Below are 22,627 nucleotides of genomic sequence, written 5' to 3'. Positions count from 1 at the left end.
TTGTACAAAATATGCTTTCAAATACATTTTTTTTAGCAAGACTATGCTCAATCTTGCTTGTATTTTTGCTGTACAGTACAGTATACATACTTGCAAACTCTTTTAAAAGTTTAAAGTTTACTATTGAATATCAATGGTGAAACACACGAACAAGTACGTGAAAAAGACATGATATGCAGTTTTTTTTTTTAACAAACAGACTATATCCCACCAAGGCAGAGTGATACACAGTTAATGGTATTTAGTAAGAAAGCATTTCATCCATCAGATGGATTGATAAAGTAAATGGTGGATGAAAAGTGTTCTCAGAAAATGCCATAAGCTGCATTTTGTTAATGTCCAGCATTTTAGTTTCACCTTCTAAAAGAAATAACTTGTCTGGCTAGGAGACTAAGAATGAGAATATATTGTGTAGTATAGTTGATTAATTTTTTTAATAATTATGATATGGCTAAGGGTATCAAATATAGTTGCATACAAATTTTGTGTGCTAGTACCTAATACAAACTTTCAATTCATTTGTGTTTAACCATCACATGCTACTGATAAAGTAAACATAAGAAACCTGAAAGATGAGGACTCACCTGATACCTTGGTACCAAATATTGTTGCCAGGTTAGATTCTTGAACAATATATGGGATAAGAGCCAGCGACCCACCATCAAGGACTATGACTCCCTCAGTTGATACCCAGGCTAGGGGTGGATTGTGGTACATCTTGAGCTTACGACTGCTGGTCACCATAGCAAACTTAATATCCCAAAGAACTAGCAATCCACCTGTGGAATATTATACCATCCCAGCTCACATGTTCACTTCATTATCACACAATATTATTTTACACAGGAAGGTAAAGATAAATATAATTATGTCATTCAAAGCAAAAAATTTTTTTTCTGCTGTATAATATATAAATACAGGTAAAAAAAATTTCTGTGTAATAAATATCAAATAACATTTATTAGCCCCTAGTATTGTAAAACACTGCTGAAACTACTGTTAATAAATACATCCACTGATATACAAATACAGTGGACCCCCGCATAGCGAACTTAATCCGTGCAAGAGGGCTGGCTGTTATGCGAAATGTTCGCTATGCGAATGAATTTTCCCCATAAGAAATAATGGAAATAAAATTAATCCGTGCAAGACACCCAAAAGTATGAAAATAAATTTTTTTTACCACAAAAAAATGTTAATTTTAGTACACACAAACTGAAAAAGGCATGCACAATTACATGACACTTACTTTTATTGAAGATCTGGTGATGATTGATGGGATGGGAGGAGGGGAGAGAGAGTGTTAGTGTTTAGAAGGGGAATCCCCTTCCATTAGGACTTGAGGTAGCAAGTCCTTTTCTGGGGTTACTTCCCTTCTTCTTTTAATGCCACTAGGACCAGCTTCAGAGTCACTGGACTTCTTTCGCACAACATATCTGTCCATAGTGGCCTGTACCTCTCGTTCCTTTATGATTTGTCTAAAGTGGTTCACAACAGTGTCATTGTAACAGTCACCAGCATGGCTTGCAATAGCTGTGTGAGGGTGATTTTCATCAAAAAAGGTTTGCACTTCAAGCCATTTTGCACACATTTCCTTAATCTTTGAAGTAGGCAATTCCTTCAATTTCTCTCTCCCCTCCTTTGAACCAGTTTCCCCAGGTCTGGCCTCTTGCTCTTGAAGTTGATCTATCAGCTCATCAGTGGTTAGTTCTTCATTGTCCTCCTCCACCAACTCTTCCACATCCTCCCCACTAACCTCCAACCCCAAGGACTTCCCCAATTCCACAATTGATTCCTCAACTGGTATACTCCTCTCAGGGTTAGCCTCAAACCCTTCAAAATCCCTTTTGTCTACACATTCTGGCCACAGTTTCTTCCAAGCAGAGTTCAAGGTTCTCTTAGTCACTCCCTCCCAAGCCTTACCTATAAGGTTTACACAATTGAGGATATTAAAGTGATCCTTCCAAAACTCTTTTAGAGTCAATCGAGTGTCTGTGGTCACTTCAAAGCACTTTTGAAACAGAGCTTTTGTGTACAGTTTCTTGAAGTTGGAAATGACCTGCTGGTCCATGGGCTGCAGGAGAGGAGTGGTATTAGGAGGCAAAAACTTCACCTTAATGAAGCTCATGTCCCCATAAAGTCGCTCTGCCACGTCTGTAGGATGACCAGGGGCATTGTCTAACACCAGGAGGCACTTAAGGTCTAATTTCTTTTCAGTTAGGTAATCTTTCACATTGGGGGCAAATGCATGGTGTAACCAGTTATAGAAAAATTCCCTAGTGACCCATGCCTTACTGTTTGCCCTCCACAGCACACACAAATTATCCTTGAGGACATTCTTTTGCCTGAACGCTCTGGGAGTTTCAGAGTGATACACTAATAAAGGCTTAACTTTGCAATCACCACTAGCATTGGCACACATCAACAAAGTAAGCCTGTCTTTCATAGGCTTATGTCCTGGGAGTGCCTTTTCCTCCTGAGTAATGTAGGTCCTGCTTGGCATTTTCTTCCAGAACAGGCCTGTTTCATCACAATTAAACACTTGTTCAGGTTTCAGTCCTTCAGTTTCTATGTACTCCTTGAATTCATGCACATATTTTTCAGCCGCTTTGTGGTCCGAACTGGCAGCCTCACCATGCCGTATCACACTATGGATGCCACTACGCTTCTTAAATCTCTCAAACCAACCTTTGCTGGCCTTAAATTCACTCACATCATCACTAGTTGCAGGCATTTTTTTAATTAAATCGTCATGCAACTTCCTAGCCTTTTCACATATGATCGCTTGAGAGACGCTATCTCCTGCTAGCTGTTTTTCATTTATCCACACCAATAAGAGTCTCTCAACATCTTCCATCACTTGCGATCTTTGTTTCGAAAACACAGTTAAACCTTTGGCAACAACAGCTTCCTTGATTGCCGTTTTCTTGCCCACAATAGAAGAGATGGTTGATTTTGGTTTCTTGTACAACCTGACCAGGTCGGTGATACGTACTCCACTTTCATACTTATCAATGATCTCTTTCTTTATTTCAATAGGAATCCTAACCCTTATTGCTGTAGGGTTGGAACTAGAAGCTTTCTTGGGGCCCATGGTCACTTATTTTCCAGAAACACCACCGAAAACACTGTAATAATACGAAATATTCCGAGTGTATGCTTGAATGTTACCGCGGAGGCTGGCTGGTAAACAATGGCACAGGCGGCACATGTGAGGCTGGCTGAGGGCGCACATTGGACGCGTCTCGGATGAAGGCCGCTGAGCGGGTTTTTGTCCACTATGCGGGGCAAAATTTTAGCGAACAAAGCGTCCGCTATGCGGATTGTCCGCTATGCGGATTGTCCGCTATGCAAGGCGTCCGCTATGCGGGGGTCCACTGTATACCATTGTCCCATATTTTTCTAGCAAAATACTAATTGCTGTATGATACTTTTGAGCTTAATTTTTACCAACATTTTGCAAAATTATGTGTGCAGTTTTTTATTAAAATACAGTAGGGCCCCACTTATACAGCAAGTTAGGTTCCAGGTTACCGCTAGAAAGTGGACATCGCTGGAAAACAAAATGCCATATTTTTTTTTCCAGTTATGAATGATATAAATGCCAGATAACAAGTTTACAGTAGCATATATTTAGTTAGAAATAAAACTAGGCATTAAAAAACAATAAAAAGTAAAATACACACACAGTACACTCATTACTTACCTTAAAGTATTTGTAGTCTTAATATAGGGTGAGAGGTATGTATTTATTGAAAGGGGTCAGGTGTGGTAGGTTAGGTAGGTGTGGCCACCCCACCCATACATAATATACATTTAACCCTTTCAGGCTCCCCAGGCCCTCTCCGAGACTTGTTCTCAGGGTCCCCAAATTTAAAAAAGAAAAAAAAAAAATTTCTTATGAAAAGATAGAGAATCTTTTCCTGATCATAATGACACCAAAAGTATGAAATTTGATGGAAAACTTATGGAATTATGCTCTCGCAAAGTTAGTGGTCTCGACGATTTTTATGCATTGGCGATTTTGCCCACTTTGAGCCCTATTTTCGGCTAATTCCAGTGTACTAGTTGATAAAGATCATAACTATTTTGCTAGAACTCCATTTTTTCTATCGAATGAGTACAAGAAACCACCCATTTACTGATTTCAACTATCCAATAAAGTGGTCAGAATTTAGCAATTTTGCCAATTTCACACAAATTTCAAAAGATGCAAATTTCTGAATAGAGTCCAGAATAAACAAAAAAAGACAGTCCTGGCACTAAAATAACAAGTTCTCTGTTCGTTAGTCACATCCCCAGGCCCCTCTTATATTTCTTTAGCTTTCCACTTTGAATTTTTATTCTTACAAAAAATAGAAGATTTACTGTTATGCAGGCTACTGCATTAGTGTATAAATGGTATAAATAATATCAGCACACTTGTGAAAGAATATTAGACTCACCAGTTGACGTGTATTGGATGCTTGGCATGATTTGTTTACTTTTGAACTTTGGTAAAAATCGAACATTTCTGCTACTTTGAGCTCAATTTCAAGGTACGTTTCATTATAAAACCAGTCAAAATCATCTCAATTTCTGTAATATGTCTTCCATTCTATAAAATGAGACCAGGAAAACTAGAATACCATCATAAATACCATACGAAAATACAGTGCCAAAAACAGTCAAAATTTTTTTCTTCTCATTATGCACTGTGCTGCAGGATCTTTTTTATACTGCACATCCTGACCACATAGATCCATTCTTTCATATGTAGGCCTACCAGCTTTCTCTCACTAGATTTGAGGGCGCTAGAATTTAGGCATACTAGTACGTCAAAAATCCTGGGGTGTAAGCCGTACTAGTATGTCGGAAACCCTGAAAGGGTTAACAGAAACAGGAAATGATAAAGAGCATAATTGTATAGAAAAGAATAGTGATTGAAGATAACTGAAAACAATAAATATTAGTTTACTATATGGACAACAATGTATATGGTACAAGGCTTAAAAAAAAATTAGCTTATGCTGGGCTGAAACCTTCACATTAGAAAAATAAGCAAGGCAAAGCTGGAAGCCCAAACTGCTGCGAAGTAAATTACTTGTTAAAAAATGCAGATAATTTAAGCACAAGTATGAAAGCCATCTGTTTAGGGCTCTTTCTTTCTTAATAAATTTATTTTTAGTAAAAGCTTAACATTTAAAAAACAATTACACCATTACAATTAAGTAAAAAACTATACACTCAAGTAAATGCAGCAAATATTTGATGCGAGGCTAACGTGTACAAAAAAACGCTGAAATCTTTTCAAAATCACCAGCATTCTGAGCTGAATACATTCCCACACCAACCTACACTAAACTAACATTAATACATCATTTGATTACCTTCATCCCCCTTATCTAAGCCAATAATAGAAATATGGTTTGGCGACAGCTCCAAAATTTTTGAGCTTTTGGATGTTACTATCGACTTTTCCACTCCATGCTGCCGTCCAGGAAGTTTCTCAAGGTAGTCCTTCTGAAGATCAAAGCTATATAGCTCTCCTGAAGACCCTGGTAGACAATATTAATAAACATATTGAAAAAAAATATTATCCTGTATGCTATGCTATAATAAATTTTTGTGCCAATTCTTATGTCAATTTGTATTACTGATCACCAATGATTAACTCAAATTTAACCAAAATAAGGTATAGGTAGCTATAACATATTTCAAAATAAGTAATTTAAATTAAAAATTAATAAAAAATAATAAAGAAAAGCACTTTACATACAAAGTGTAATTAGTTCTGAAGATGATAGTGCACAGATTCCTGTGAGTTGAGCATTATTTAGAGCTAAGGTGAAACTACTGGTGGTACTAGAGACAAGTTCAGCCAGCGGCAATCGCAGTAACCTAAGAGGGCTGCCCTGTGGAAAGTATAAGAAGCTGGCTGAGTATACCATAATACATTCACCATCAATCGCTTTCTCCAGAAGTGCATACATCTCACAATTCCAACTGCAGTACAGCCTCTCCTCACTTAATGACGGAGTTCTGATCCTAAGACCACGACATTAAATGAATTCGTTACTAAATGAGGACATACTATAATGGTAGTGAATTTGTGTCAATCATTTTTGATATTGTTCTTATGTCACCTTTGCACCATTTATAACATTTCTGGTATAATTAGTGTTCCTTCATAATTTCTCTAACATTTGATAAGTAATACAGTGGAACCTCAGTACTCAAACAGATCCCTACTTGAACAAATCTCAGCACTCGAACAAACAAACATGACCTGCCAGAACTTCGCTGTAAACTATTTCGTGTTTCTTTGCATTTTTTGGCGCATGGGGCCTATGAAGATTAGTTGGTTGGGAAGAATTCGTTCAATACTCAAATGGATCGGCACTCAAACAGCCTTCCGGAATAAATTAAGTTCGAGTACTGAGGTTCCACTGTATTCCAACTGAATCAAAACAAATTTTTACTTGTTAGACAATATTATCATCTCTATTTTATGCTTAACCACTATTCACTGATTTGCTATATACAACCATATCTTGTACCATATTACTGTACTTTTTTTTTTTTGACCATAATAATAACCAGATACAGTCAGATTTTTCTGTGAAATACATAAAATGATACAAAGAAGTAAAATGCAGTATCTTACCTCTTTCTTCACCACCACAACCACTAGCTTGGTAGCCTCAATGATCTGAATGTAGCTGATCGACTCTCCATCAGACAGCAGCCCGGGTTTGAGTTTTTTACGTGATTTTATAGCCGTGGCAAGATCTTCTACTTGTCCAGTTGTGAAGACAACATACACACTATCTCCACTGACCATCAACTTATGAATTGGGGTTTCAAACTGTAGTAGACAGAGGTTTTTTGCGATACAAGTATTAGGCACAAGATTTAGAAAAGGCACGAAATAGATAATACAGTGGGCCCCCGCCTTAGGAACGCATCGCGTTATGTTAAATCCGCCAAATAAAGCATTCGAATGCAAAAATTTTGCCTCTCCTCACAATAAAAAACTCGCTTTACATGATTCGTCTGGGACGTGTCTCACGTGTGGCCTCAGCACCAGTGTTTACAAACCAGCCAGTGCAGTCGCATCTACGCATACATTCAGTACATTTCACATTTTCCCAGTGTTTTTAGTGCTTGTAACTGCAAAATAAGTCACCAAGGACCCCAAGAAAGCTTCTAGTGCCATCCCTGTGGTAAAAAGGGCGAGAATTAGTATGGAATTGAAAAAAGAGATTAAGGAAATGTGTGCAAAGTGGGTTGAACTGCAAACCTTTATGGATTTAATCACCCTGACACAGCTACTGCAAGCCGTGTTGGCAACCTGTACAATGACAATGTTATGGCCCATTTTAGGAAAGTCTTAAAGAACGGGAGGTACAGAGCTCTATGGACAGATTTATTGTGTGACAAGGGTCCAGTGACTCTCAAGCTGGTCCTAGTGGCATTAAAAGAAGAAGGGAAGTAACCCCGGAAAAGGACTTGCTACCTCAAGTCCTAATGAAAGGGGACTCCCCTTCTAAACAATAACTTCCACACACTCTCCTCCTCCCATCCCATCAATCATCACCAGATCGTCAATAAAGGTAAGTGTCATGTATTCTATTCTTAGTAGAGTAGTAATTGTGCCTGTCTTCTTCAGTTTGTGTGCATTAACCCTTAAACTGTCCAAACAGATTTACGTTCACATGTGTAGTGCTCCAAAAGTAGAGCTACGTTTTTTTTTTTTTACATATTTTCAAATATAACAAAAAAAAAAAAAAAAAAAAAAAAAGTAGGTCAAGTTTTTTACACGTTTTCAAATGTAAAAAAAAAAAAAAAAGATCAACATTTTTTTACATACTTTCAAATGTTGAAAAAACGTAGATCTACGTTTGGACAGTTTAACCCTTTCAGGGTCCAGAGGCCAAACTTCAAAGTGCGCACCAGGGTCCAAGAATTAAAAAAAAAAAAATTATTTTTTCTTATGAAATGGTAGAGAATCTTTTTCTGAAGGTAATAAAACAAAAAGTATGAAATTTGATGGAAAACTGACGAAATTATGCTCTTGCGAATTTTGATGTGTCAGCAATATTTACGAATCGGCGATTTTGCCGACTTTGACTCCCATTTTAGGCCAATTACATTATTCCAGTCGACCAAATTCTTAGCTATTTCACTAGTGTTACTTCTATTCTATCGATTGAGCACAAGAAATCGCCAAGTCAACTGTTTCAACTACAAAATAAAGTCATCGGAAATTGGTAATTTGGCCAAATTAACACAAAGTTCAAAATATTCCAATTTCAAAACAGGGTCCAGAATAAACAATGTAGGTATTCCTGGCACTAAACTAACATTTCCTCTGTTCATTAGTTACGTTTTGAGGCTTTGCAAATGGATTCCATTTTGATTTTTTATTCACATAAAGAATTTTTATTCAAACCAAAAAATAGAAGATTTACTGTTATGTAATATTGTAATAATTGAACAAATATCATCACCACATTTGTGAATGTATATTAGACCCACCAGCTGGCGCGTATTAGACGTGTGAGGTCGTTTGCTTACTCTTGAACATCGGCAAAAATTTAACATTTCTGCTACTTTGAGCTCAGTTTCAAGCCATTTCCAGTGCTAAAACCAATCAAAATCATCTCTATTTCTGCAATATGTCTTCCATTCTATCAAATGAGACCAAGAAATCGCAAATACAACTATAAAAAACATACGAAAAAACACTGCCAAGTCGTTGTTTTAATCGAAAATCACGGTTTGAGTTTTTTTCTCTCATTATACACTGTGTGCTGCAGGATTTGTTTTATGTGGTGCACACATACCACATAGATGTATTCTCTCATATCTAGGCCCAAATTTACCACTCACAGCTTATCAGAGTGAGCTGAGCTCATGGCGTAGATCTGCGGTTTGGACCCTGAATGTAAAGCCGTAGATTTACGGCATGGACCCTGAAAGGGTTAAGGGTTAAAATTAATATTTCATGTGGTAAAAAATTTGTTTTTTTTTCATATTTTGGGGTGTCAGGAACTGATTAATTTAATTTCCATTATTTCTTATGGGGAAAATTAATTCGGCTAACGATAATTTCGGCTTACGATGAGCTCTCAGGAACAGAGTAATATCGTAAGGCGGGGGTCCACTGTACTTATAAGACACTTCTGCTTAGGTCAATGAACACCATTTAAAATACAACTGAACTATGGTGTCCCATTATTAAATTTCTTGCTGTTAGTTACCATTTAAAATATAAATTAAAGATATAGTTAATCATACAATATTTGAACACCAGCTTCTTTCCTTACTGTCAGAATTTTGATAACTGCTCTGTGCAAATTAAAAATGATAAAAATGTGACTATGGTGTCACCACAACCTTCAGTGGTTAGGTTATTGCAGGCACTGTGTGCATACTCACCTACTTTCCTGGCTTTTTCTGATTTACAATTACTGGATTACATTTACAAGGATCTGAATATACGTAGTATCTGGTTAAACCACTGGCTGGAAATTTTTGCATAGTTTATGGATGTGGTTCTCTGATAAGAGTTCTAAAGCATGTACAGTATGGCCCCACTTATAAGCCAGGTTAGGTTCCAGGCTACCACCGCAAAGTGGACATCGCCGGAAAGCAGAACACCATTTTTTCCACTTATAAATGTATATAAATGCCAGATAACAAGCTTACACTAACATATATTAAGTTAGCAATAGAACTAGGCATTAAAAAACAAAAAAAAGTAAAATACACATACAGTACACTTATTATTTACCTCAAAATATTGGTAGTCTTAATGCAGGGCAAAAGGTGAGTAGTATTTACTGTAAGAAGTCAGGTGTGGTAGCCCTTCTGGCCATCCCACCCACACATAATATACTACGATGCTTAAAGCGCCCTAAAGTGATGAGATGCATATACAGTACACTCATTACTCACCTTCAAATATATGTGGTCTTAATGTAGGGTGAGAGGTATGGTAGCCCTCTTGGCCACCCCACCCACACGTAATATACTACAACGCTTAAAGCGCCCTAATGTGATAAGATGCACATACAGTACACTCATTACTTACGTTAAAATATTCGTAGTCTTAATGTAGGGTTAGAGGTGAGTAAGGAAGATAAAAATGAATAAACGAGAGAGAGAGAAGCAGTAAGAGGACAGAGCAACAGAGTACTTATGTAAACAAACACGTCTGGTTATTGTTGATACATGTTCATACAAACACCTTACATTGTGTGCAAGTTGTCTCCACAGTGGTACAGTAGAATAAATAAGACCAACACTTCCATTCTCGTGTAACATCATTTTTAGAAGGACTGATGCTCTGACAAGTTATTATTACAACTTATTATTATTACAACTTATTATTATTAAAAGTTATTATTATAATAATAATAATTAAAAAGAAGCACTAAACCCACAAGTTGTGAATAGCTATAGAGTGAAGGTATACGAAAGAAATATTTTTCTACAGTTAAGTAACTGGTGTTTGACTGGAGAAAACGTAATTCTTCTGACACTCTACAATCCACTTGGTAAACAAATCTCATATTTATGTCAATTTTTATACTGTGGGTGTATGAATCATGTGTATATGTTACATAGCGAGCCTATTATATAATTTTGAAAAAATATAGATGGATTAATGGAAATGTCTATATTAATGTAATATATGACATTTAACCCTTAACCCCTTGACTGTCGCAACCCCCAATCCTGAAGTGTCTCCTGGTGTCGCAAAATTAAAAAAAAAAAAAAAAAGATTTTTCTTATGAAATAATAGAGAATCTTTTCCCGATTGTAATGACACCAAAAACACGAAATTTGATGGAAAACTGAAGGAATTACGCTCTTGCAAAGTTAGCGACCTCGGCGATATTTACAAATCGGCGATTTTACCCACTTTGAGCCCTATTTTCGACTAATTCCGTTGTTCCAGTCGACCAAACTCATAGCTATTTCTTTAGAACTCCATTTTTTCTATCGATTGAGTACAAGAAACTGCCCATTTACCGATTTCAACTACCCAATAACATGGTCAGAAATTTGCAATTTGGCCAATTTCACGAAAATTAAAAAATATGACAATTTCAAAATAGGGTCCAGAATGAACAATGCAGACATTCCTGGATCTAAAATAACATTTTCTTTGTTCATCAGTCATGTCTCCAGGCCCCTCTGATATTACTCTTGCTTTCTATTTTGAATTTTTATTCAAACAAAAAATAGAAGATTTACTGTTATGCAGACTACTGCAATACTGTAATAATTGTATAAATAACATCAACCCATTCATGACTGCATATTAGAATGGCTAGTTGGACATTTACTGGACAATGACATCATTTGTTTACTTTTGAACATCGGCAAAAATCAAACATTTCCCCTACTTTGAGCTCCATTTCCAGGTTTTTTTTTATAGTAAAATCAATAAAAATCACCTCTATTTCTATAATATGTTTTCCATTATATCAAATGAGACCAAGAAAACGAGAATACAACCATAAATACTATACGAAAATGGACCACAAAGTCGGCATTTTAATTAAAAAAAAAAAGACGGTTGGAGTTTTTTTTCTCATTATGCACTGCGTGCTCCAGGATTTTTTTTATATGGTGCACACTGACCACATAGACCCATTCTCTCACATGTGGGCCTACCAGCTTTCTCCTGCCTGATTTGAAGCCGCTAGAATTTATGAGTATATATACGCCAAACACGGTACCTCGTAAGACGTATATATACGACCTCGACAGTCAAAGGGTTAAACTGTCCAAACAGATCTATGTTCACATGCGTAGTGCTCCAAAAGTAAATCTACATTTTTTTACATATTTTCAAATATAACAAAAAAAACGTAGATCAAAGTTTTTTTACACGTTTTCAAATGTAAAAAAACAAAAAGAAGATCTACATTTTTTTACATACTTTCAAATGTTGAAAAAAAACGTAGATCTACGTTTAAACAGTTTAAGGGTTAATGTGCCCAAGAGATTATTATATGGCATCAAGAGTAGAGAGACTCTTAATGATTTTAATGTGTACCTGCATGCCAGCACAGTGTGTAAGCACAGTATATTTAAGTACAGGTACACATAAGTATAATTATCAGGTAGTAGGTTGGTAGACAGCAACCACCCAGGGAAGTACTACCGTCCTGCCAGATGACTGTGAAACAAAAACCTGTAACTGTTTTGCATGATGGTAGGATTGCTGGTTTCTTTTTCTGTCTCATAAACACGCTAGATAACAGGGATATCTTGCTACTCCTACTTACACTTTGGTCACACTTCACAGACACGCACATGCATATATATATATACATACATCTAGGTTTTTCTCCCTTTTTCTAAATAGCTCTTGTCTTTTTTATTTCTTCTATTGTCCATGGGGAAGTGGAAAAGAATCTTTCCTCCGTAAGCCATGCGTGTCGTATGAGGCGACTAAAATGCCGGGAGCAATGGGCTAGTAACCCCTTCTCCTGTATACATTTACTAAAAAAGAGAAGAAGAAAAACTTTATAAAACTGGGTTGCTTAAATGTGCGTGGATGTAGTGCGGATGACAAGAAACAGATGATTGCTGATGTTATGAATGAAAAGAAGTTGGATGTCCTGGCTCTAAGCGAAACAAAGCTGAAGGGGGTAGGAGAGTTTCAGTGGGGGGAAATAAATGGGATTAAATCTGGAGTATCTGAGAGAGTTAGAGCAAAGGAAGGGGTAGCAGTAATGTTAAATGATCAGTTATGGAAGGAGAAAAGAGAATATGAATGTGTAAATTCAAGAATTATGTGGATTAAAGTAAAGGTTGGATGCGAGAAGTGGGTCATAATAAGCGTGTATGCACCTGGAGAAGAGAGGAATGCAGAGGAGAGAGAGAGATTTTGGGAGATGTTAAATGAATGTATAGGAGCCTTTGAACCAAGTGAGAGAGTAATTGTGGTAGGGGACCTGAATGCTAAAGTAGGAGAAACTTTTAGAGAGGGTGTGGTAGGTAAGTTTGGGGTGCCAGGTGTAAATGATAATGGGAGCCCTTTGATTGAACTTTGTGTAGAAAGGGGTTTAGTTATAGGTAATACATATTTTAAGAAAAAGAGGATAAATAAGTATACAAGATATGATGTAGGGCGAAATGACAGTAGTTTGTTGGATTATGTATTGGTAGATAAAAGACTGCTGAGTAGACTTCAGGATGTACATGTTTATAGAGGGGCCACAGATATATCAGATCACTTTCTAGTTGTAGCTACACTGAGAGTAAAAGGTAGATGGGATACAAGGAGAATAGAAGCATCAGGGAAGAGAGAGGTGAAGGTTTATAAACTAAAAGAGGAGGCAGTTAGGGTAAGATATAAACAGCTATTGGAGGATAGATGGGCAAATGAGAGCATAGGCAATGGGGTCGAAGAGGTATGGGGTAGGATTAAAAATGTAGTGTTAGAGTGTTCAGCAGAAGTTTGTGGTTACAGGAAAGTGGGTGCAGGAGGGAAGAGGAGCGATTGGTGGAATGATGATGTAAAGAGAGTAGTAAGGGAGAAAAAGTTAGCATATGAGAAGTTTTTACAAAGTAGAAGTGATGCAAGGAGGGAAGAGTATATGGAGAAAAAGAGAGAGGTTAAGAGAGTGGTGAAGCAATGTAAAAAGAGAGCAAATGAGAGAGTGGGTGAGATGTTATCAACAAATTTTGTTGAAAATAAGAAAAAGTTTTGGAGTGAGATTAACAAGTTAAGAAAGCCTAGAGAACAAATGGATTTGTCAGTTAAAAATAGGAGAGGAGAGTTATTAAATGGAGAGTTAGAGGTATTGGGAAGATGGAGGGAATATTTTGAAGAATTGTTAAATGTTGATGAAGATAGGGAAGCTGTGATTTCGTGTATAGGGCAAGGAGGAATAACATCTTGTAGGAGTGAGGAAGAGCCAGTTGTGAGTGTGGGGGAAGTTCGTGAGGCAGTAGGCAAAATGAAAGGGGGTAAGGCAGCCGGGATTGATGGGATAAAGATAGAAATGTTAAAAGCAGGTGGGGATATAGTTTTGGAGTGGTTGGTGCAATTATTTAATAAATGTATGGAAGAGGGTAAGGTACCTAGGGATTGGCAGAGAGCATGCATAGTTCCTTTGTATAAAGGCAAAGGGGATAAAAGAGAGTGCAAAAATTATAGGGGGATAAGTCTGTTGAGTGTACCTGGTAAAGTGTATGGTAGAGTTATAATTGAAAGAATTAAGAGTAAGACGGAGAATAGGATAGCAGATGAACAAGGAGGCTTTAGGAAAGGTAGGGGGTGTGTGGACCAGGTGTTTACAGTGAAACATATAAGTGAACAGTATTTAGATAAGGCTAAAGAGGTCTTTGTGGCATTTATGGATTTGGAAAAGGCGTATGACAGGGTGGATAGGGGGGCAATGTGGCAGATGTTGCAAGTGTATGGTGTAGGAGGTAGGTTACTGAAAGCAGTGAAGAGTTTTTACGAGGATAGTGAGACTCAAGTTAGAGTATGTAGGAAAGAGGGAAATTTTTTCCCAGTAAAAGTAGGCCTTAGACAAGGATGTGTGATGTCACCGTGGTTGTTTAATATATTTATAGATGGGGTTGTAAGAGAAGTAAATGCGAGGGTCCTGGCAAGAGGCGTGGAGTTAAAAGATAAAGAATCACACATAAAGTGGGAGTTGTCACAGCTGCTCTTTGCTGATGACACTGTGCTCTTGGGAGATTCTGAAGAGAAGTTGCAGAGATTGGTGGATGAATTTGGTAGGGTGTGCAAAAGAAGAAAATTAAAGGTGAATACAGGAAAGAGTAAGGTTATGAGGATAACAAAAAGATTAGGTGATGAAAGATTGAATATCAGATTGGAGGGAGAGAGTATGGAGGAGGTGAACGTATTCAGATATTTGGGAGTGGACGTGTCAGCGGATGGGTCTATGAAAGATGAGGTGAATCATAGAATTGATGAGGGAAAAAGAGTGAGTGGTGCACTTAGGAGTCTGTGGAGACAAAGAACTTTGTCCTTGGAGGCAAAGAGGGGAATGTATGAGAGTATAGTTTTACCAACGCTCTTATATGGGTGTGAAGCGTGGGTGATGAATGTTGCAGCGAGGAGAAGGCTGGAGGCAGTGGAGATGTCATGTCTGAGGGCAATGTGTGGTGTGAATATAATGCAGAGAATTCGTAGTTTGGAAGTTAGGAGGAGGTGCGGGATTACCAAAACTGTTGTCCAGAGGGCTGAGGAAGGGTTGTTGAGGTGGTTCGGACATGTAGAGAGAATGGAGCGAAACAGAATGACTTCAAGAGTGTATCAGTCTGTAGTGGAAGGAAGGCGGGGTAGGGGTCGGCCTAGGAAAGGTTGGAGGGAGGGGGTAAAGGAGGTTTTGTGTGCGAGGGGCTTGGACTTCCAGGAGGCATGCATGAGCGTGTTTGATAGGAGTGAATGGAGACAAATGGTTTTTAATACTTGACGTGCTGTTGGAGTGTGAGCAAAGTAACATTTATGAAGGGATTCAGGGAAACCGGCAGGCCGGACTTGAGTCCTGGAGATGGGAAGTACAGTGCCTGCACTCTGAAGGAGGGGTGTTAATGTTGCAGTTTAAAAACTGTAGTGTAAAGCACCCTTCTGGCAAGACAGTGATGGAGTGAATGATGGTGAAAGTTTTTCTTTTTCGGGCCACCCTGCCTTGGTGGGAATCGGCCAGTGTGATAATAAAAAAAAAAATAATAACATATAAAATATGCAATAACTTTAAAACACTTGAAATTTTGGAAAATTTCCAGATATAACAGAGATGTGTCCATGGAGAATATAAACAAACTGGGTGGGGCGCGCCATATTAGAAAGACCACTTGCTGTATAGCAAGTTTTGGTCATAATTTGAAATCGCCGAATTAGCAGAACGGTGCAAGGCAAAACGCTGTAAAGCGAGGCCCTACTGTATATATACAAGACGTGTCACCAGTAACTTTCATATAATGTTTTGCCAGGTAGATTTTAACCAGCAAGTAAATTAATTAAAGCACTTTAAATTTTTATTCTGTAAAATAAGCAGCAGTACTCATTCAAATAAAAACTAACTTAAAAGAAGTTTATTTTTTTAATTATCCAAAAGTAACACTTCGAATATTATAGAGACTTAATTTCCGTGTAAACTAGTACGTACTGTATAAAAGATAATCAACATGTTGCTACAAGACTGACATTACAAGCATCATCCCTTACAATAAGTTTTGGTCAGCAATCCATTAAATTTTATATGAGAAAATACACACATGTATATGTAAAGTAATGAAACTGCTTTAATTTCTGCCAGATTTCTAATCCTCGATGGGTACAAAAAACAGTAATTTTGTTTTACATGTGTTATTGGTTAAGTCCAAAATCAGCTTAATTAGAGTAACTAAATCAGAGTAATTAAATTTGTGCTTTTGTCTTTTTTATGTGCAAAATATACTGCAGTGGAACCTCGGTTTGCATATGCCCCAGTTGGAGAAAATTCTTGGAAAAAATTATCTATAAAATGTATTTTTTGTTAACATTTTTGGGTGTCTGGAACGAAACCAATTAATCCATTCCAGACACCCAAAAATATTAACAAAAAATACATTTTATAGAGAATTTTCTCCAACTAGGGTATACGAAAACCAAGGTTCCACCGTAAATGCATTCAGTAACGAAGGTTAATGAAAATATTCTAAAACAAATTACAATATTCGTGTACTTGGATAAGTGTAGAATAAAAGGTGCACTTACAATAAGTCGTTTGACTTTATCAACATCATCTTCATCATGTTTCCACCGAGATAATATTGTATTGTTGAAGACTGCTACAATGTTTTCTGTTGTCGGGTCATAAACTGCAGCTGAAGTGAAAGGATTCCAACTCTTTGTTGTCCAACTTCTTTCTTGTCTCCGATCAAGAACCTAGAAAAATGCACACAAGATCTTTTAAGAAAATAATATACATGACAAGCTCTTTTGCCTTCATTTGTCTTTGTATGGTATTCTTCCCATTTTTGCAGTCAACCCTTGCATCTACACCAAATACAACAATATGTCAAAGCTGGAGCCACTTTGCAAATCATGAGGAAGAAGGGAACATAAATAAGACATATGCAGTATTAGGATATTTACTGAGGGGTTTTACTGGGTTTACCTGGAGAGAGTTCTGGGGGTCAACGCCCCCGAGGCCTGGTCACAGACCAGGCCTCGGGAAGCTTTATCTGAATTGGCAAAGCTTCCTTGAGTGAAACATTTCCTCAGTAAATATCCTAATACTGTACATCTCGTTTACATTCCTGCTGGTATTTCACCTGGAAAGAGTTGGCATAAAAGAAGAATTTTTATACATATACACAATAACGTATGCACATGCACGTCGTCACACACACACAAAAAAAATGTATAATACCATAAGCAACCTTTCATAATTAAGGTGATACTTAAGGAATCCTATCAATCATCCCTGGAGAGAGTTACTAATGTCAGGATTTAAAGAAACACCTAGTCTGGATTTAGTTTTTCTGAATGGGTGTCTGGATCGGAGGATCAGTGTGAACCTATCTGTAAGATAAAATAATAGAACTTTGAAGAAGTACTGACCTTTGAGAGGAGCATTTTGAATACCTGGTAACATACAATTTACATCAGCAAAAAGCAACTGTGACAACTCCCATTCTTTTAATTACAAATTCTGAGTTCTACTTTTGCAGTTAGGCCTAAAGTCTGACTCTACTGCAGAAGACAGTAGAGTCAGACCATGAACCAGAATATTGTTGCATGTGACCTGATGACCAAAATAACTATCATAACTTGACTGATCTTGCAACTCCTGCAATCTTTTCTGGTTTCTATGTTTTCAAGCAAAACTGCATTATTTATTAGAAGTATAAAAAGTCGTGAAAAAAAGCTGATAGGATTTGTTTGGATTTTTAACTCAGGGTTATCCACCCAGGATAACCCAAGTCAGTGCATCATCAAGGACTGTCAGTCTTATTTAAATTGGGGTCCTTTAATCTTGTCCCCCAGGATGCGACCCACACCAATCGACTAACACCCAGGTACTTGGTGCTAGGTGAACAGGGACAGCAGGTGTAAGGAAACAAGACTATTTTTATAATCATGGGGAAGCGCTGAACACCTTCCATCCCCCACAGCGCCTGTGGGGGGGGGTGATGGAAGGCCTTCACGCTTAATTCAGGGAACTGGAGCACAGCTCCAATTCCCTAGATCAAGAGCCCCTCACCAGCATCAGGGCTTTATACCCCTCAAGGGGTATAAAAATCCCAGAGATTCAAGAGATAAATCGACAACTCTTACATTATAATCCTTTACAACACTTTTGCAAGTTATCAAGACGTGCTCCTTTATGTATGTAGTTACTCCTAGAATGTTTCTAGGATGACAGTCGCTACATAAAACACACGTGCGTGACAGAGAGGCCATCGTGGCGGGCTGTTGTTGTTGTACTGCTGCTGCTGCTGCTGCTGCTGCTGGGATGCTGCGTAAAGGCCACTAAAGCGTACGGCTTATTGAACCCTGCTCTACCCTGAGTCCCGGAGAATATGGTGCTCAAATATGGATCGGAAATTAGAAAGGAAATAAAGTTTCCTCCGAAAAGAGAAATATTTAAATGACAGTGATATTCCCCAGTTAGATCAGGTGGACTCTAGGCTTAAACACCGGCAGAGTCAGGAGACTCACTCAGACGCAGGTATGGTGGGATTGTGGACAGTAGAGTCAGAGTGCACATTCTGTGGATTCCGTCTCACATTAGTTCTCAGATGCATGATAGAACTGATGAATTGGCACAGGCATATCTTCAAAGTGGGGAGTAGATTACAATATTGGGCAATCAGCAGCTTGATAACAATAATACGAAAAGAACTGCCACTGACCTTCACTAACTTGAGACTGAAGGAGATTGACACCAGTCAGTCCACCAATCTCTCATTTATGTATAAGACGTGTAGATGATTCATTACTTGTGTAACTTGTGAGTTCATTACCTTTGTACCTTGTTCATCTATCAAAACTTTGGGGTCCAGTCCCTGGACCTATTATGTACCTCTGTAATCCTTTGACTGCCGCCCACAGGATGAGTATGGGGTGCATAATAAACATATTAAACTAACTATCATGCAGGAGGAGCCACATGTCTATGGTTCATCCAACAAAATAAGCAGACTCTTGGATGTCACTACCACCCGGCTCCGGCTGAGCTACAAGTATCTCAGGGAGGTACGTTTATTCAGGTACGGGTACACATAAATACAGTTACATAAATTGTTATACATAGCAGCGTATGTGTAGATTACCTAGGATAATCCCCCCAAAATTAGACAGTGACTTATTTCCATTGGGGTTCTTGTAATATCTTACTTTTTAAACCTTAACAGTTGAAAAATGTTAAATAACTCAACTATGTGAAAAGCAGTTACAATATATGGAGATAAATTATTTACATTAACACTAAAGGGAGGATCAAATCACAGTACTAGGTATATGAATGTTAGATATACAAGAAATCATTCTTCTCTCTTTCTGTAGCTTCATTCTTTAAGTACGCTTTAGCCCTCTTCTTGAAGTGACTCATGTTATTACAGGATTTGATATGTGCAGGTAGTCCGTTCCACTCCTTTATTGCTATACAATAAAAGGTGTTTGAAGCTTGACCACCTACTGTGGGTACTACAAAGTTGTGTTCCCTCCAGTAGTACTATACATGTTTTGGTTGCCAGCCTTGACAAACTTGGTAGCAAAATATTCTCGACTCTTGTTGTAAGAAATTTTAAATACATGATTAACTTCAGCTGTTTTACTTTGTTTTCAACATTCAGTATATCCTGGGTTCTTGTCCTACACGCTCTCTTGGACCCAAGTCCAGGATCAATCTCACTATTTTGTTCTGGGTGATTTGTAACCTATCTTTCAGTTTTTTGTTAAGGCAAAGAACCACGAAGAGCAGGAGTAATCTATATGGCATTGTATGAGAGCTAGACAGGGTCCCGCCAGCCTCAGTAGTAGACATTGTGACTATTGTAGAGGAACTTTAGCCAGGCATTCTCTTTCTTTACTACACTGTTCTCTATCAGTTCTCCTGACATGCTGGGGTCAAAGGGGATTCCCAGATATTTCACCGAAGATACTGAGGTGAGGAGTTCCCTATTACAATGAATATTAAAATTTACCCATTTCAGTTTATTTTTCGTACCAGAGTATGGCTTCCGTTTTCCCGAGGTGTAACGTTAATTTGTTGTCTACTAACCATTTGCTGCAAGACTTTAGTTCTAGTGACAGTACATTAGCTATATCTTGTGGGTCTTTACCTGACACTAACAAAGCACTGTCATCTGCATACAACAGAAACTTACACTTGACGATGATGAGCATGCCATTCACATAAAATAGGAACAGACCATACCACGGGTGGGGATAGAACCCGCGATTAGAGTCTCAAAACTCCAGACCGTCGCGTTAACCACTGGACCAGCTAGCCACAATAAGATTCGTCCAACTAGGTGTAGAAATATATCTAGTTGGACGAATCTTATTGTGGCTAGCTGGTCCAGTGGCTAACGCGACGGTCTGGAATTTTGAGACTCTTTGATCGCGGGTTCTATCCCCGCCCGTGGTATGGTTTGTTTGCAATCGTGTCATTAAGATTTCGTGAGTCAGAGAGGAACAGTAAAGGATCCAGAATACTATCCTGGGGAACATTAAATGCTATCGACAAGGGCTCTAATTCTGTTTTATTGATCTTGACAATTTGTTTCCTCGTGCAACATCTGGTTATCTTTATTGTAGACGTTTCGCCATCCAGTGGCTTCATCAATACAGATTCTTGGACATAATTAGAAAACAGAAGAACTATATACAAAAGATGAGGTAATCAGTCCCTCAGCCTTGGAGGTGGTGTTTACAGCACCATGGTTGTAGAGATTCTGAAGCACAGGTAAGGAGACAGGCGCTTATAAAGGCGTCAGTGAATAGGGACGTGTAGCAGTGAATAGGGACGTGTACATAGTTCTTCTGTTTTCTAATTATGTTCAAGAATCTGTATTGATAAAGCCACTGGATGGCGAAACGTCTACAATAAAGATAACCAGATGTTGCACAAGTGTCTTAACTTTTATCTTGTCGGTATTGTATACCTGTCTTGCACAATTTGTTTCCTGTTGCTCAGGTAGGACTTAAACCAGTCTACAGAACCTATGCCGATAGTTTGTGGTTTCTTATATATTATATTATGGTTGACCATATCAAAGGCCTTTTGCACCCATGAGATTACCTAGAGACAATTGAGTTCTCAGCTGACTCAGTGAGCTGACTCGGGTCAGCTCACCGACAGTGATCAGAAAATGTGTAGAATTTTTAACACTTATGTCCTCAGTTTTTACACAGGAAGATACTAGCGATATTCCAGAAATAATAAATTATGAAGAACAGGACGATAATAAACTATGCGCGATTAGGGTCACAAGTGACATGGTCCTTAGACAGATAAATTAAAACCTAACAAGTCCCCAGGCCCTGATGAACTGTATGTAAGGGTTCTAAAGGAATGTACAGAGGAGCTTAGGAAACCTTCGGCTAATCTTTTCAACATATCACTAAAAACTGGCATGGTGCCAGATAAGTGGAAAATGGCAAATGTGATACCTATTTTCAAAGCATGTGACAGGTCCTTAGCTTCGAACTATAGACCAATAAGCCTTACCTCCATAGTGGGAAAATTTGTGGAATTAATAATTGCCGAGGCAATTCGTAGCCATCTTGAAAAGCATAAATTGATTAATGAATCTCAGCATGGTTTTACAAAGGGGCGTTCCTGCCTTACGAATTTATTAACTTTTCACACGAATACGATATTGTGTATATGGACTTCAGTAAGGCTTTTGATAGAGTCCCACATCAGAGACTATTGAGGAAAAAATAAGGCACACGGAACAGGAGAAATTTTTTCCTTGATAGAGGCGTGGTTGACAGATAGGCAGCAGAGAGTTTGCATAAATGGGAGAAATCAGAGTGGGGAAGCGTCACGAGCGGTGTTCCACAGGGGTCAATGTTGGGCCCCTTGTTGTTCACAATCTACATAAACGACACAGATGAAGGAATAAATAGCGACATAAGCAAGTTTGCCGATGACACTAAAATAGGCCGTCGAATTCATTCTGACGAGGACATTAGAGTACTCCAGAAAGATTTGAATAGACTGATGCAGTGGTCGGAGAAGTGGCAGATGCAGTTTAATATAGACAAATGCAAGGTTATAAACATTGGACAAGAAAATAACCATGCCACTTATAAACTAAATAATGCAGATCTTAATATTACTGACTGCGAAAAGGATTTGGGAGTTCTGGTTAGCAGTAATCTAAAACCAAGACAACAGTGCGTAAGTGTTTGCAATAAAGCTAACAGGTTGTTCTTCAACTCTACATAACCTTGGTTAGGCCTCATTTAGATTATACTGCACAATTTTGGTCACCGTATTGCAGAATGGATACAAATGCACTGGAAAACATACAAAGGAGGATGTGATGAATGGTTTGAAAAACCGACAAGTTGAAGATTGAGACACTTATGCAGCATATGGGAATCTTTATTCAGGAAACGTTTCGCCACACAGTGGCT

The 22,627-nt window shown here is 38.1% G+C and overlaps 1 protein-coding gene across 2 annotated transcripts in view; it reads right to left on the bottom strand.

The window, feature by feature from the left end:
• The window catches only part of LOC128698738 (nucleolar protein 11), a 72,020-nt gene extending 53,532 nt beyond the window's left edge, over positions 1 to 18,488 (bottom strand). Inside the window, exons 1-6 of one of the 2 annotated variants that reach the window (XM_053791069.2) lie at positions 18,311 to 18,488; positions 16,745 to 16,915; positions 6,647 to 6,847; positions 5,759 to 5,894; positions 5,370 to 5,537; positions 585 to 779 (exon numbers count right to left, since the gene is read on the bottom strand). In XM_053791069.2, the coding sequence (XP_053647044.2) occupies positions 585 to 779; positions 5,370 to 5,537; positions 5,759 to 5,894; positions 6,647 to 6,847; positions 16,745 to 16,915; positions 18,311 to 18,436 (997 nt within the window). In that variant the 5' untranslated portion in view covers positions 18,437 to 18,488. The remainder of the gene's footprint in view (positions 1 to 584; positions 780 to 5,369; positions 5,538 to 5,758; positions 5,895 to 6,646; positions 6,848 to 16,744; positions 16,916 to 18,310) is intronic. The other variant, XM_070084866.1, reaches the window with a different exon arrangement.
• Between the last annotated feature and the right edge of the window lie 4,139 nt (positions 18,489 to 22,627).

The sequence above is a fragment of the Cherax quadricarinatus genome, chromosome 14 (genome assembly GCF_038502225.1).
Source record: "Cherax quadricarinatus isolate ZL_2023a chromosome 14, ASM3850222v1, whole genome shotgun sequence".
Lineage (NCBI taxonomy): Eukaryota > Metazoa > Arthropoda > Malacostraca > Decapoda > Parastacidae > Cherax > Cherax quadricarinatus.
Note: the sequence above shows the minus strand (reverse complement) of the source record. Positions and strands in the feature narration are given on the sequence as shown.